This window comes from Coloeus monedula (assembly GCF_965178545.1).
Source record: "Coloeus monedula genome assembly, chromosome: 15".
NCBI classification, from domain to species: domain Eukaryota; kingdom Metazoa; phylum Chordata; class Aves; order Passeriformes; family Corvidae; genus Coloeus; species Coloeus monedula.
The window spans coordinates 8,589,807-8,605,638 of record NC_138795.1 but is presented as its reverse complement, the minus strand read 5'-3'; the positions used below and the strand labels follow the sequence as shown (position 1 = coordinate 8,605,638).

The 15,832-nt window shown below is 39.6% G+C and overlaps 1 protein-coding gene across 1 annotated transcript in view; it reads left to right on the top strand.

Moving 5' to 3' along the window:
• The window catches only part of SPOCK1 (SPARC (osteonectin), cwcv and kazal like domains proteoglycan 1), a 274,711-nt gene that overhangs the window by 83,984 nt on the left and 174,895 nt on the right, over positions 1–15,832 (top strand). The window contains exon 3 of the mRNA XM_082291284.1: positions 5,460–5,505. Coding sequence (XP_082147410.1) covers positions 5,460–5,505 — 46 coding nt within the window. The remainder of the gene's footprint in view (positions 1–5,459; positions 5,506–15,832) is intronic.

The following is a 15,832-nucleotide window of genomic DNA, read 5'->3' as shown; positions in this document are numbered from 1 at the left end:
TAGGTGTGTATTTAAATGTGACACAGATTTGCTGCTCAGCCATATCCAGAGAGTGAATTTCACCTTTATGGTGCCATAACCCTTCAGTCTCAGTTGTTGCTGGTATCAATGCTGAAGTGAAGCCCTGGTGCTGTATTTTGTGTCCTTGTGGTTTAATCCAGGTACCACCCAGCTGTTACCTCACATCCTCACCCTCTCCACTTACCTGGGTGAATAGGGAGGAGAATTGGGGGAGAAAAAAAGGTAAACCCCATGAGTAGTGATAAGAACAGCTTAGTAATAATAACAATAAAAATGTCAAAAAGACAGATGAATAAACAGTAAGAAAGACAAGTAATGCCCAGTACGATTTTCACTACCTGCTGAGCAGTGCCCAGCTGGTGCCTCAGCACTGACCAACTCTCCGCAATTTATATTCTGGCCTTTAAGGTTTGGAATATCCCTTTGGCCAGTTTGGGTCACTTGTACTGGCCGTTCTTCCTCCCAGCTCCTCTCTGAATCACAGAATCACAGAATAATGAGGTTGGAAGAGACCTCCAAGATCATTGAGTTCAACCCATGTCCTAACACCTCAACTAGACTACGGCACCAAGTGCCATGTCCAGTCTTTTTTTAAACACATCCAGAGATGGTGACTCTACCACCTCCCTGGGTAGACCATTCCAGTACTTTATTATTCTTTCCATGAAAAACTTTTTCCTGATATCCAACCTATACCTTCCCTGATGCAGCTTGAGACAGTGTCCTCTTGTTCTGTCAGCTGCTGCCTGGTGGAAGAGACCAACCCCCGCCTGTCTACAGCCTCCTTTCAGGAAGTTGTAGAGAGCGATAAGGTCACCTCTGAGTCTCCTTTTCTCTAGGCTAAACAATCCCAGTTCCCTCAATCATTCCTCATAGGTCTTGTGTTCCAAGCCGCTCACCAGCCTTGTTGCCCTCCTCTGGACACACTCAAGCATCTCGATGTCCCTCCTAAACTGAGGGGCCCAGAACTGGACACACTACTCAAGATGTGGCCTTACCAGTTCCGAGTACAGGGGAAGAATGACCTCCCTTCTTGCTGGCCACACAATTCCTAATACAGGCCAGGATGCCATTGGCCTTCTTGGCCACCAAGGCACACTGCTGGCTCATATTCAGTCGCTGTCGACCAGCACCCCCAGGTCCCTTTCCACCTGGAAACTGTCCAGCCACACTCTCCCCAGTTTGTAATGTTGTTGGGGATTTTTGTGGCCAAACTGCAGAACTCGGCACTTAGACTTATTAAACTTCATCCTGTTGGACTCTGCCCATCCATCCAATCGATACAAGTCTCTCTGCAGAGCCCTCCTTCCTTCCAATAGATTGACACAAGCTCCCAGCTTAGTGTCATCTGCAAATTCACTAATGAAAGACTCAGTACCCTCATTTATGTCATCAGTAAAAATATTGAACAGAACTGGCCCCAGCACAGAACCCTGAGGAGCACCACCAGTGACTGGCTGCCAGCTGGATGCAGCACCATTCACCATCACTCTCTGGGCCCAATCATTCAGCCAGCTCCTGACCCAGCAAAGAGTGCTCCTGTCCAAGCTGTGGGCTGCAGCTTTTCCAGGAGTATGCTGTGGGAGACAGTGTCAAAGGCCTTGCTGAAGTCCAAATAGACAACATCCACAGCCTTTCCCACACCTACCAGGCGGGTCACCTGGTCGTAAAAGGAGATCGGGTTGGTCAAACACAACCTACCCTTTGTAAACCTATGCTGGCTGGGTCTGATGCCCTGGCCATCCTGTAAGTGCTGCGTGATAGCACTCAGTATAAACTGTTCCATTACTGTACCTGGTACTGAGGTCAGGCTAACTGGTCTATAATTACCAGGATCCTCCTTCCTACCCTTTTTGTAAATGGGCATCACATTAGCCAGCTTCCAGTCATCTGGAACCTTGCCACGACTCTTGGTAGATGATGGAGAGCGGTTTTGCAAGCTCATCTGCCAGCTCCCTCATCACCCTGGGATGGATCCCATCTGGTCCCATTGATTTATAAATATCCAAGTGTCTCAGCAGTTCTCTGACTGCCTCTTCTTGGATAACAAGAGGACCATTCTGCTCTCTGACACCATCTATGAACCCCTGAGGACAGTTGTCTAGAGGACAAGCTGTCTTCCCACTAAAGAATGAGGCAAAGAAGGCATTAAGCACTTCCGCCTTCTCCTCATCTTTAGTTACTAGGTTACCTGCCTCATCCAATAAGGAACAAAGGTCAGTCTTACCCTTCCTTTTACCATTAATATATTTGTAAAAACTTTTTTTGTTACTTTTAACAGAAGTTGCCAATTTAAGTTCGAACTGAGCTTTGGCCTCCCTAATTTTTTTTCTACATGCCCTAGCAGCCCCCTTAAACACTTTCTGAGAAACCCGACCCACCTTCAATAGACGATACATCTTTTTATTTCCAAATTCCTTCAAAACCTTGTTGCTCATCCAGGCTGGATGTTTGCCTCATCGACTCATCTTTTGGCACACAGGGACAGTCTGTTCTTGTGCCCTCAAGATCTCTGTTTTGAAACGCCCATCTCTCCTGAACTCCTTTGTTTTCAAGGGCTGTTTCCCAAGGAACTCTCTGAATAAGTCTCTTAAACAGGCCAAAGTAAAGGTCTTGATAGTCTTCCTGATTTCATCAATTACCGAGAATTCTATAATTTCATGATCACTGTGCCCCAAGCAGCCTCCAACCTCCACATCACCCCCCAGTCCATCCCTATTTGTGAACAACAGGTCTAACATAGTCCTTCCCCTGGTGGGTTTGCCCACCAGCTATGGCAAAAAGTTATCCTCCACACACTCTAAAAACTTTCTAGACCGCCTTTTCTCTGCTGTATGAAGTTCCTAGCATATGTCTGGTAGGCTGAAGTCGCCTACAAGAACAAAGACTGATGATCCTGAAACATTCTCCAGTTGCTTATAGAATAAGTTGTCCACCTCTTCATCCTGGTTGGGTGGTCAATAACCTGGGAAGAAACCTAGGAAACTGAAAAGTCTTTGGCTTGGAGTAAACACTCCTTAGCAACAACTAGAACATCAGTGTGTTATCAACATTATTCTCATCCTAGATCAGTGCTGTACCAGCTGCTAAGAGGAAAATTAATTCTATTCCAGCTGAAACCAGGACAGTTGTCCAACTGGCATAAGTTATTTTGAACTGCTATTGACTGTATTGCTCTAACGTATGTATAGTCATTATTTACTCCTATAAATAATAAGGAGGTTTATGTATTGAAAATCTCAAAGGTTTTCTCTATTCCACTTTTTAAGGGTTTTTTTCCGTATTTTTTCTTGTGTACTTTCTACATTATCATACTGTGGTTTCAGGCACATTCTAAAATAAACATAGTTTCAATTTTCAAAATGGAATACTAAACAGATCTGTGTGAAGGAGAAGAGGAGGAATAATAGATCTACAGAAGAGATGGCTCTGTTGTAGGTATTTTTGTGAGGAAGGTGCATTTTTTGTAAAATATTCCTTTGACACTGAAATTGAGATAAACCCCCTTTCCAATCCTTATTTCATATGCCACCAGCATAGGAAATCCTTGTTGGGAGTTGAATTATTTAACAGTTTCTGATGCTGAAAACCCAGCAGCAAAGCAACACCTTGGAGAAAAATGTAAGCAGGCAAAAAAAAGAATATTTTGTTGCTGAAAAATATTCTGCTATAAAAGCTGAAAACCCAACACATTCTGAAAAGTGATTAGTGCTTGGTGAATTTAGCAGTGCACCATCATCAGTTACAAAGCATTTTATATCCATGAGGGGTTTTTGTATTAGCAAAGCTGTGGAATTCAAAGGCAAGCCTGCAGTTCTATTTCTGGTGCCAAACCCTGTACTTGTGGAAAAAAACCCATATGGATACTTTTGATGTATCTGAAATAGATTATGAATAATAGTCTTTGCTGTTATTGTGGAACATTATCACTGTCCATGAAGTCAGTATGACACCGAGCACAAATATATTGGTGAAAAAAAAAAAATACATTTCCTCCTGCTAGTCATGCAGAATAATTTGATCTAACCCAGCATTTGCCCATGCTTGCGTGTCCCAGAGAAGTCACAGAAGAGCAGGAGAACAATCCATAGTTCTCCATGCTGTCCCTAGTGTTCAGAAAGGAACATGAGATGCATCTCCTGGTGTTCACTGGGGCTGTGGAGTCCTCACTCCTCCTGTAACAGCCTGTTCTGAACCCATAAAGTCATCCTGACTTCCAAGTCTCCAAAATATTCCAGGTTAGGGTGACTGGATAGCATGAGAGTACATGAAATTCAGTGTACTGGAGAAAAATGGTAAATGAAGCCCTATGGAAGAAATAATTTAGATGTCTTATTCACACTGATGGGTTTTTAGTTACCGTCCTGGCAGGAAAAAGAAATCTCGGTGTCATTCTGGACAGCTTGATGAATACCTCTCTTTAGTGGCATCCCTCAGGAAATGAATACTGGATATATTAAAAAGGAAACAAAGATTAATATGCAGAAAGATATGACAGTGTTGTAGAAATTTTTTATTCTTCCTCACGTCGAATAGATTATTCTGTTGTTATCACATCCTCTCAAAGAGGACACAAGTGAGATACACAGGGTATGCTGAAACTGATATATCAGTTGGGCTTAAATCCCAGTTCTTCAGCACTAGGGTTGATGGCACTCTGAAGCAGGGAAAACTTTGCCTTCAGATAAATATTTGCTAAGTACACAGAATACAGATTGATCCAACACATGGAAGAGTTTTCCATTCTTTCTGCAGAGAGACTAGTTTGCAACAGAATCATTATTTGGCCACACACTCTGACAGTCTCTGTTTTCTCCAGTGTAAAATCCAGTGAGAATTGTGTAAAACAGAACCGCAACACTCACAGCACAATGATCTCTTTACATCAGATTTCAGAAAAGTTTTAAAGTTTAATAGTGGGAACAGTGACAAAAATATTCACTGCAAGTGCTCCTGGAAGTTGTTCTACTTTAAGTAATGTTTGCAATATTGCTCCTGTATTTCTGTACATTCACAATGGTGTGATTTACATGTGTCCAAATGGATGTGTCTTTGAATTTACTTGGCTGATCTTCCACCACACCAGGATGGTGTGGACCTTGTTACACTATCTGAACAATATGGTCTTTGTTTTCAAAGACTGTAGACTAACGTGAAATAATACAGAGTTATTATAAAATATTTAATAATGGGTGTACTTTGAAAAACAATCCCGAAGAAAAATTCAAGGTGCTGAAGCCAAAGACTTTTATTCTTTAATTTCCAGCCTGCATTAACTACTCTTTAGGACACAACCTGTTGATAGTCTTATCTGATTTGAGCTAAAAATGTTAGAATCAAAACATGAGTTGTTTCATTTGTATTTCATTTGTGTAAAATTGTACTGAAAATACTGATTGTATTTTTCCTGAATTTTCTTTTTTTTAATCCCCATTTAGGATGATTATTTCAGAAACTGGAATCCAAACAAGCCATTTGATCAAGGTAAACTCAGTACACATTTCGTGGTTGTCTTCCGCTATTTTGTGATATCCCCTTATGCTTTATGCCTCTCTTCCTCTGTCTGTCCTGTGCATTAGTGGAGAGCTATATTCATAGTTACATCTCGTTCCCAATTTAGTCACAGCTTGAGGTGGTTAATATATAAGAGTTTGACTCATCTCAGGTTTTTTTTCACCACGTTTTTTAATCCCCATCCATTCCACTTTATATTCAGTGATGAAAAGTGTGCTCAGAGACATTCTCTGTAACCATGAATCTTGGTTTAACATGCAATTTAAAACAGGAATCTTCGCATTCATTTTCTTTCATGTTAAAGGCTTTGCTAAATTAATGTCACAAATGTAACTACTGCATTTCCTAACACTCAAGGGGCCAATTCTTTGAAACCAGCTGTAATGTAAGAATTTCAGGGCTGATTTTAAAGGGGAAATGGTGTTGTGTATATGCTGCTGTTTCAGATGCAGGCTCTGTAAATGACATTTTGTACTTTGTCTTGGTGAATTTTTAAGTTATGGCAGTACTTCAAATATTTCCAGGCCAGCCACCACAGGATAGGAAAAAAACCAATAAAAAATATTCTAATGATGTCCAGGACTGGACTGGAAACAATAGCCATACCAGGAAAAAAAATTCGAAATTACTGAAGTGTTTAGGAAGAAAATACTTATTGGAAGCCTCTGAAGGTGCTTTTGAAAATTCCACTTTACATCTCTTTCTGTATTTCACTGTCAGACATGTTCCTTGTATATTCTGTACCTTGCAGGAATATCATTGGGGGCTTATACAGGTTAGAGCTTAAGAGTGGAGATTCTCTGTCTTTAGGGAAATGGAACTTCAGTGTCAAAGGAAAGGCAAAGTTGATGCTTTTGTCAAGACACACATCTTCAGAGGTTTTCAAAGGCATTTGAGGGATTTAGGATTACAAATCCTATTGACTTCAAATGGAACTTATGCTCCTACCACTTTCAGAGGCCTTGTGACCCTCTGTCTTCCCAAGAGGAAAAACAAAGAGGTAAATCCTTGCAAAGTATTGCAGACAGATTTTGAACTGACATGCTTTAAAACTGTGCCTGTTTATTGTGTTACTGAGATGTCTTACTCTGGGCAAAACCAGGAATGGTTGTAGAGAATCTAAAGTCACACATGGATACCTTGAAGGGATATGTTGGATGTCTGTTGAAGATTTCTGTCTCTTTGTAAAGAAAGGATAATTTCTTTTTCGGTGTAGAGCTTCCTGACGTTATGGATGTCTCTGGTCAGGAGGCAGAATGCAGGCTGAGGGATGCAGTCTGAGCAGGGTGCTCTGCCTTGCACAAAAATCCGTGCACTGCTTTTTTCTTGCTTAAATCTTACAAATGGATTTATTAGGCCAGTAGATCCTTGGTTTTGACAGAGATCACTGCTCTTGGCTGTGGCAAAATTCACCCTGACTAGAACATTAAAAATACTCACTCAAACATTTCTAAAGAGATTTATTGCACAAAAAAATATTTGTTTGAAAACTGTTGATTAGTTTAGTTACATATACACAGAGCATGTGAGTCTTTAGTCATTGATCCCTATGTTGTCACCTAAAAAATGAAGAGAAATCATATGTTTCTGCTTTGGGGCCCATGAGTCAGATGCTGAAAAAGAGTAATCCTCAGTTTATATATGCATATTAGGTATGTATATGTGTGTAAATCGATACATGATATATTTATGTGTATATAGAGAGAGTGGCATTAAAATAGAAAATAGAGATTAAGGAAGGAAGGGAAGCTTTCTCTTTCCCAGATGTTTGCCACCAGAGGTTTAATTTCTGTAATTTTCCACAGAGAGGAAAAAGAATAGTCAGAAGATTTTTGTCCCAAATCTTTTATGCAGCACAAGCTGCAAGACAATTGTTTAATCTGTTTTTACTTTTCCATTCTTCCTGCCCTGATATTTTTTCCATGTTGTTCCATTTGTCTTTGGGGTGTTTAAATGCCCCCTATGCTCTTGTATGGTTTTGAAGATAGATAGAAAAGCTTTCATTTTATATTCTTTGGGATTTTGATATCCAGAGAGCCTGTGCAGATCCTGTGGTGAGGAGCCCTAGCTTGCTTCTGTGACTTCAGCAGCAGCTCTGTGTTCTCACCACACAATTGTTATTTTGAGAGATATCCCAAAGGCAGCTTTTAACCTCACAAGACCAAGGCTCTTCCTAGTTACTGAAGAGAAAAAAACTTCTCCAGTGGGTGAATGAAAGCAGACTTTGGGTTTTATTAATAATCTGAATCTGGTGTCACCAAGCCTAAAGCTCTTTTGTGCGAACACCAACTTTTTGGGACAGGTTTACAAGGTTTTAATATTAAAAATCTACTTCTCAAGTCTAAATCTCAAATCCTGCTAAAATACTCTAATTGTGAAGTCTTCATGTGGAGCCAGACTACAGAACCAGTCTGAAAGAGCTGGGAGGGCAGGGTTAGAAGTAACTGAAGGCAGGAAGGGATCTCACAAAGGCAGCTGGAGAATTCCATATGTTTAACAGATTTAGAAACCAACAGTAATCAGAGGTTTTGAAAATCAGCAGAGTTTTGCTTCCAGGCTTGTACTTCATTTGCATCTTTTGAAGAAGTCTGCTACATGCGACCAACTGTATTCTTTTCTAACAAAAAGCTGGCTTTATTCAGCAGGATGAATTATTTAATTGTGCACTGAAAAACAATAGCAGTGTAATCAAGCTGTCTGCTTTCTGCTTGCAGTGTGGAGAGAAATACCTGAGTGTTTGTCTCAAGAAATACCTTGTTTTGTAAAAAAGCATTCATGGCTTTCACTGAAACCACCTCTAGGGAGTGACACGAGGTATCTTTGGATAACAGGCCTGTTCAAGAGAAGTCAACTTGAATGGTTCAACTACAACACAGAGGGCACTTGAGTGATCAGAGCTTATTTTTAGCTGAGCTCCCAGCCCAACTTTCTATTTGTCTTTAACCCAGGAGAAACCAATACAAAGGTGAGCCTCTTACTGACAGAGCCAAGCTAATGAGGCACTTGGACTGCAGAAGGCAGCAGAGTTTGTAGCCTGGAAATGATTGCTGGTCATTAGTATTGAACTCGATTCTGTCACAGTTAGAGAAGCAAGAAAGCAAAAGAGTAGAAGGGGCAGGTTATTCAGGATTTTGAAATATGAATCAAAGGTTTGGGGTTTTTTCCTGACAAGTTCATTTGAGAGTTCTTAAGGAGTTTGACAGCTAACTTGGCATACTTTCCTAGTCTTCTTCATCCACTTTGGAGAAAGAAAAGAGGGAATCAGGGAAAACTTTAGCATAACTCAAGTGAGAGATTTTGATATGTGTCTCATATTCAGCACCTATTCAGACTTGCCAGAAAATGAACTCATTAAGACTTTATAGATTATGTTAATTGAAAACTGTTAAATTAAAAAAATAAGTTAATGAAAACTTCTGCTAGAAGCCACCCCTAAAATTGCTGGAAGCAGTTTGGAATGGTGTCCAGTTTGCCATATGACTTTTTCAAAGCATCCTCACCCAGAACATAGGAACTGTGGAAGTAATGGGGTGCACTTTGTATTGCAGATGCATAAGCTCTGAATCAAAACATGTTCAAAACATTGAGTTGCCATTATTATTAACAACATGGCTGTAGAAGGATGCAATAAGAGTGGGGAAAATTTTGTCCTGTGGTAGTGCTGAGTTTTTTCCCAAATATGTGCTTAAAACCATCCACTGAACTATGGAATTTTCTGTTCAAGGAGGTGCAAGTTTCCCCCTTTCCATTTGGATTGTGACACTGTCAGATGATTGCAGTGGATGGAGCTGGCCTGAGTCCTCTCCCTCAGCCCTGCCTTCAGCACTGAGGCACAAGGACTGGCTGGAAACATGGTACAGTTTTACCCATTGCTGGTAGTAACAATCCCAAATGTTCCAAAACTCCAGGGAAAAAAGCTCCTGATTAGAAATAGTCTGACCTTTCTCCCTTGTCTTCCAGCCTTTGTCTTTCTTTTCACTGTCTATTCCCAATGCTCTTCCCCAATAACTGAGGAGTCTGGACAGGGATATTCCTTCTCAGGGCTTTCATTATCTGCCCTGGGAGAGGAGGGAATACAAAAAATTTTAAAAATTCAAACTCCCTATTCCACTGTATTGTGTGAAAATCTTTATCTGCCTGAATTGGACCTATCACAGAATGACTCTAATGTCAGACACACTCATTTAGACTTGACTATCGTTATTAATTACAGACATGTACTCTCATTTCAAAGAAGTCCCTTTGAGCACTAATGAGAGGCTGAACTAGCAAAATACCCTCGCTTTTGAAGAGGAAGCACTGCTTTTGAGTGGATTGAGGCCTCCAGCATAGCACAGCCTGTGACTTTCACAGCTCTGCAGCCCTGTGAAGTGAATTTGCCAAATTTAGAGCATTACATTTCAAGATGAATGTGTTGGTATCAATGCTTCCTCTGCTTGTGCATTGAATTCTACCTGTGTCTTTCCAGTGTTTAAATCACAGATCTAGACTCTGGAAATGGGCTTCTGCAGCTGTGCAGAAGAAAAAAGTTTGCCTAAAATTCATAAGCCTTCCAAAACAAAAGGACTGAAAATAGGAAGCTTGTGATGCAGGATGAAAATCATAGAACCTGCAATTATTTTCGAACATGTAATTTTCTGTTAGCCCAGTTAAGATGTTCTTTCAGAAAAGCCTGAATAAATTCCTTGCAAAGAGATGTTTAGTACTGTACACATCTCTAGCCACAAATATATGTTAGTTTTATAATAAATGTTTTCTATTACAGTGCCTCAGATGGCAGATTTCAATTGAATAACTTATTTTGCAATTTATTTTTTGACTGTGCTTGAATTAGTTTTAGAGGCTTATTCATAGTGCAAGTGCACATGAATTATGTTTGTAAATCTTCAGTAAATCAGTCCAATTTTAGAACATGTTAACTGAATCAACCAAAAACAATAGCTGAGATGCAGCACATGAAATATACTGTCTCCCATCAAATGCATTTTGAGCACATATGGCTGCTTATCTCCAAGCAGATGCACGTGGTTCTTTTTGCATGCTAGAAGTATAATATTAAATTCCTTATAAGCTTGTAAGCAACCAATTTTGTCATTAAATATGGCACGAGAAGTGACAGAGCTGGGGTCCTTGTGTATGATTGCATTATGGCTGATGTGCTTTGAACAGAGACAGTGATCAATAGGCTGCTTGGCTGGAATTTTATTAGCGCTTGGGGAGCACTTGTTAGTTTTGTCAATAATGGTGCTGGCTTGCTTTTAATATCTCTTACTTCATTGACTGTGAAGCAGACATGATTTTCAAAGGGAAATTTATGCCCTCCCCATGCTCATCCAGCTTTCATCGAAATAAGTGCATTTTTGGGGAATAACACAGAACCCAACCCTGCTCTCTTTGGCATCACTTAAGGAGCAGAGATCTCCTTCCCTTTGCTTCAGTTCAGTATATAGGAATTCATTTCTGGTAAGCTACCTAGACCTTTAAAAATGAAATGTGTGTGTAAAATACATGCCTGCAAAGCTTCCTTCCTTATTTGCTGCGAGAGAAACCCCAGTGTATTATCCAAACTAGCTTTGGCTTGTATTCTGATATAAGAAGGCCAAACCAATGAGGGGCAAAGTCTCCAGATTTGAAATATTTTTTGACTTAAATATTGGATGGTATAGCATCTGCATGCCAGAGTGACCCTTAATTGACTATCCAGTCAGAAGAGTAGTTTGAACAGTATTTAAACATGTTTATATGCTTGTCACTTAATGGGCGATTACTGTCATTTGGTTCTAGTTGAAAAACAGGAACTCCTGTGGAGAATAAAAGAAGGCAGAGGGGCAATGTCCATAATAATGCATAAGGAAGAAAAGAACATCAAAATAAAGACAAGTTGTTTCAAATATACATTACAGTAAACTAAGAATTAGAGGAAGAAAAATAGGGATAATTGGCATTTGCTCAATGTAGAAAGCACAAACATGAATTATCCAAAGGCATGAGCTTGGCTAATGACAAGGCTCTTAATGACTGCAGTGACAAGAGGTTGCCTACAGAAAGTACAGCTAAGTGGAACTCTTAAGGGTGCACAAGTGGTAGCTCCAACCCAGAAAACCAAGTATAAAAAAGGTATTTGGGCAACAATTTAGAAATAACAATTTTTTCAAGTGTATTAGAAGAAAAAAAAAATCAAGAAAAATGATGGCTCAGTGGAGAGAGATGCTCATGTAAAGGCCTTACAGAGAAGGCCAGAGCTTTGGCACCTGGCTTTGCTTTGGCTCTCACATAAAAGGGCTGCTAAGACCAGATGGCAACTGTAGTTCATATCTTTAGCTGGAGTGTAAGATTCTGGATGAGGGAAAGGATAGGCTTGGGTAAATTAGATATCTGCACATCAGCTGGAATGGTTTAAGGGAATTGGCTAAAAAAATTTTAGAGATACTAAAAGTTATCCTTGAAAAGTTATGAAATTGTGCAAGATTGGGAAAAGACAAGCAACATGGTATTTTTTTAACATTAAGGAAAGGAAGAAAATGGGAAAATTTATCCTGTGAGTTAGACCTAAAAGCCCGGGAAAAAAATCTCCCATACTAGGATAAATATTGAAGCAAATATTTGTTAGCATCAAGAAGATGAGGGGGTGAATAAAGCTGGTATGGATGTCAAACTAAACTCAGTTTCTTCTGTGGCATTTACAGGCCTTGAGTCTCAGGGATAAACTTGCAGCATCACGTATCTTGACTTTAATAAGATTTTGACTTGGTTTCCATTACTGCCTTATAAGCAAGTTAAAGAAGTGTTGTCTAAAATAAATAATTATGAGGTGGATACAAAATGAGCTGGAAAACTACATTCTGGTAGTAGCTGTCAGTAGTTCAATGGCAGGCTGAGAGGATAAATTGCGTAGTGGTCTCTGTGATCTGTTTTGGGTGCAGCATTATTTATCACTTTTTGACATTTACCAGTCTTTACCATTTCAATTAAATTATAGATGTTGAAATTCAGCTGCTTGTTAAATGTAGCACAGAAATAAAATTCTCAGCTGCATTAAGAAATTTAAGAAATGGTCCGAAAACAAAGGCTAAATTTAGTCTGGGCAGATGCAAAGTTCTTAGGTAAGAACAATCATCTGCACAAAACAGGATGAAAACCAATCAGTAATAAATTTGGAGCAAAGGGCTCGGGGATTATAATGGATTACAAATAGAACATGAGTCAACATTGTCATTCTGCTGCAAGAAAAAGGCAAATGTTGCACTGGCATGTGTAACTGTGAGTAATCCTTCAGCTCTAAGCAGTGCCAGTAAGACCTTGGCTGGAATACATTGTCCAGATTTGAGTACCAGGTTTCTTGGGTACTATGAATCAACTGGAAAGTACCCAGAGAAAAGTAACAGGGATGATCGGAGTTGCAGAAAATATCCTCTGCAAAGAAAGACTGAAGGAGAGGAGGAAACCAACAAAACAGCAACAACAAACCAAAACAATGCACAAATCCCATTTTCAAGTACCTACAATTAACTGCAAAGTGGAGGACTGGTCTATGTCCATTGTGGATACAACAAGGAGGAATAATTTTACATTGGAGCAGAGATTAATTTTATTCTTTGTAGGGGCAGCAATATTTAAGCATTGGGAGAGATATTTTACAGAGGATGTTGAGACTCTGTTGGAAGGTGTTCTGAAACAGTTAGATAAATGGAGAAAATGACCCATGGGTAGCTGATCTAGCCATGGAGAGGGGGAATTGAACCAGAATCCCTCCCAGAATTGCCATTCTAGCATTGTGATTCTGTGAGTGTATTTTGATTAATGAAAACCAGCTAATTCCATTGAAAGCACAGAAGGAATGCTGAAGGAAGTATTTCTTAAAGTAAATTTCCAGTCAAAGCAAAGAATGGAAAATAAATGAACCAGTATCCTTGGCAGATGTTTTGGCACCACCTGAAAAAATACAGGTTTTTATTTGAAGGGAAGTTCAGAAACTGCAATATAGGCACTAACCGTGGTTGCCATGGGCTTGCAAAGCTCTGTGAATGTAAAGAGAGAGTGGCAAAAGGAAGCCCGTTTTCTCTGACTGCTTCTCCCTCTCTCGCTTTCTCATAGAGTCAGGACGACTTCTTAGGGATGTAGTATTGGTGTCAGTAGTTCTTTGTTGTTTTTTTTCTCCAGACAGGAATAAAGGGTGTGATCTAACCCTAAGGTTAAAGATTTAGGTGAAAATCAGTTACCTGTTCTTTTTCAAGTCATTAGCTAAGATGTGACGATGCAAGTGTATTTAGGAATTAAATCTCCCTTTGCTGTAAACCTAAGTGTCCAGATCATCAAAACACTAAGTGAATCACAGCTATTTTACCTCCTCTTCTCATTGCTTCAAATTAAACATATTTGCATGAAATAATATTATTTCTTCTCTAAGCTGATTGTTTGCATTCTAGCTTTGCAGCCTTGGTCATTTGGAAACTTACTTTAAACTCCAGCTGCTGATGCTAAGCAGACCATGGCAAGATGAATAAAAGAAGTTTTCAAATATATTCTGGTGCTGTTCTGCACTAAAAAGTTTGCTAAGCATATTATGTTGAAAGTTAGTTTGACAAGTGTTGTTTAGTCATTTAATCTCATTCTGTCTTTTCTCTCTGTGTCCTCTGGTTGCAATATATCCACGGACTTCACCATCGACACCTGTTTGTGTTTAGCATTTATTGCTCAACAGCTTTGAAGAGGTTGCCAAATTTACATACATTTCTTTGAAGTGCAGGGACAGGAAAGCCATATCTGAAGACTGAAATTTTACTTCTACTGTCCTCCTTGCAAGGTCTGAGGGTTTATTCTGTTTTACCCAGGGAAGGTCAGTAGCAGCATTGTTTTCTTATGGATGTGCATCCTTGCAATGCCTCTTCTGCTGTAGGAGAAGGATGCAGACAGATGAAGTGCTGACACAAAATCTGGAAGTATTAGGTTCACTTTAACCACAGGGCAAGGCAGTAGAATAAAGTCTGTAATATAAGTGGGTCCTGCTCCTGGGATAGCTTTAATTTATGAGATGAGCAATTGAATCAGTCTCTCACTTCTCATGTTATCTGTAACAAGTAAACAGAACTCTCTGATAACCAGATGTACAGTAGAGCAATCCTAGGGATCCCTACACGTTATAGCAACCTTTAATGCAATGTAAGTAAGTATTATTGTAATTATTTTTGTGTGATCTGTGTGTTCATGGAGTTTATCCTTTATTTGACTACTGGGGGTTAAAATTCACTGGAAGATGCATGTGTTCTCTAAGAGCAAATATATCTTTGCTGGGAAGGCTCCGGCATCAAGGCTTGTTTCTCTGTTCAGTGGGGCCTTTGGAATGACCTTTCTTAATTAAAACCAGTGAAAGGTTGCTGACATAACCAGAGGTCTGCAAAACGGAAAGGGAAGAACCTTTGCATTTCATAGTGTTAAATACAGGCATCTAACAAAAAATGTCTGGTTCCCTCTCAGTGGACCGTAAAGCTGCCTAAGGAGTCAGTGTTAGCTAAAAGAAATCCAGTAGCCATGATTTGTTAATCCTGTTCTGAACTCTAGCATGTGGTTATAGTTAATTCAGTCTAACCCAAGGGATTTATTTATCCTCAAAATCCAGATTATGTTTAGCTATCCCAAAGAAGATAAAAGTAAAACCATGAAAAGCCATGTTCAAGTAGACTAATGGAAATCACAAGTCTATTTGAAAAATACCAGGAGGATGTTAATGTGAATGATTTATCCAAGTATCAGAAACATAAATATATTGGTCTTGATAGTTTAGAGGTAAAGACCACGAGATATTATTTTTTCATCTTTAGATACTTCATCAAGAGAACTCCTAAATAAGACGTTGCTATGTGCTGGCTGTAGGCTGTACTTAGTTGTTCCCCCTCCTAATTGTCTGACATGGCTCCTGGCTTCATCATTATTCTGTTGCAAGAAATGTGACTTGATATTTAGGGAAACATTATTCATTTTCTTTATGTTTTTACTTCTAAGCTGCTTTTTCATAAAGTGGCACTCCTAGTGTATTTTCCTACACGGGGCTGAGGCAATAACATTTTCCCAATGCCTATAAATAAATTAAGTATACTGTGGCTTGAAAGAGAAATTGCTATCAGCTGGTGTTCCACTACCTACAAAACATTTTATCTTCTTTCAGTTTCTATTACTTTGCTCTCCCTTGATTTTGTAGAGGAAGTTGTGTTCCCTGTTAGTGTCATGTGGTGCATTTGTGAGCAGTGGGCTTGATGTACGGAACTATTGCAGGCACCCGGTGTGGAGAGCTCTGCTTTGG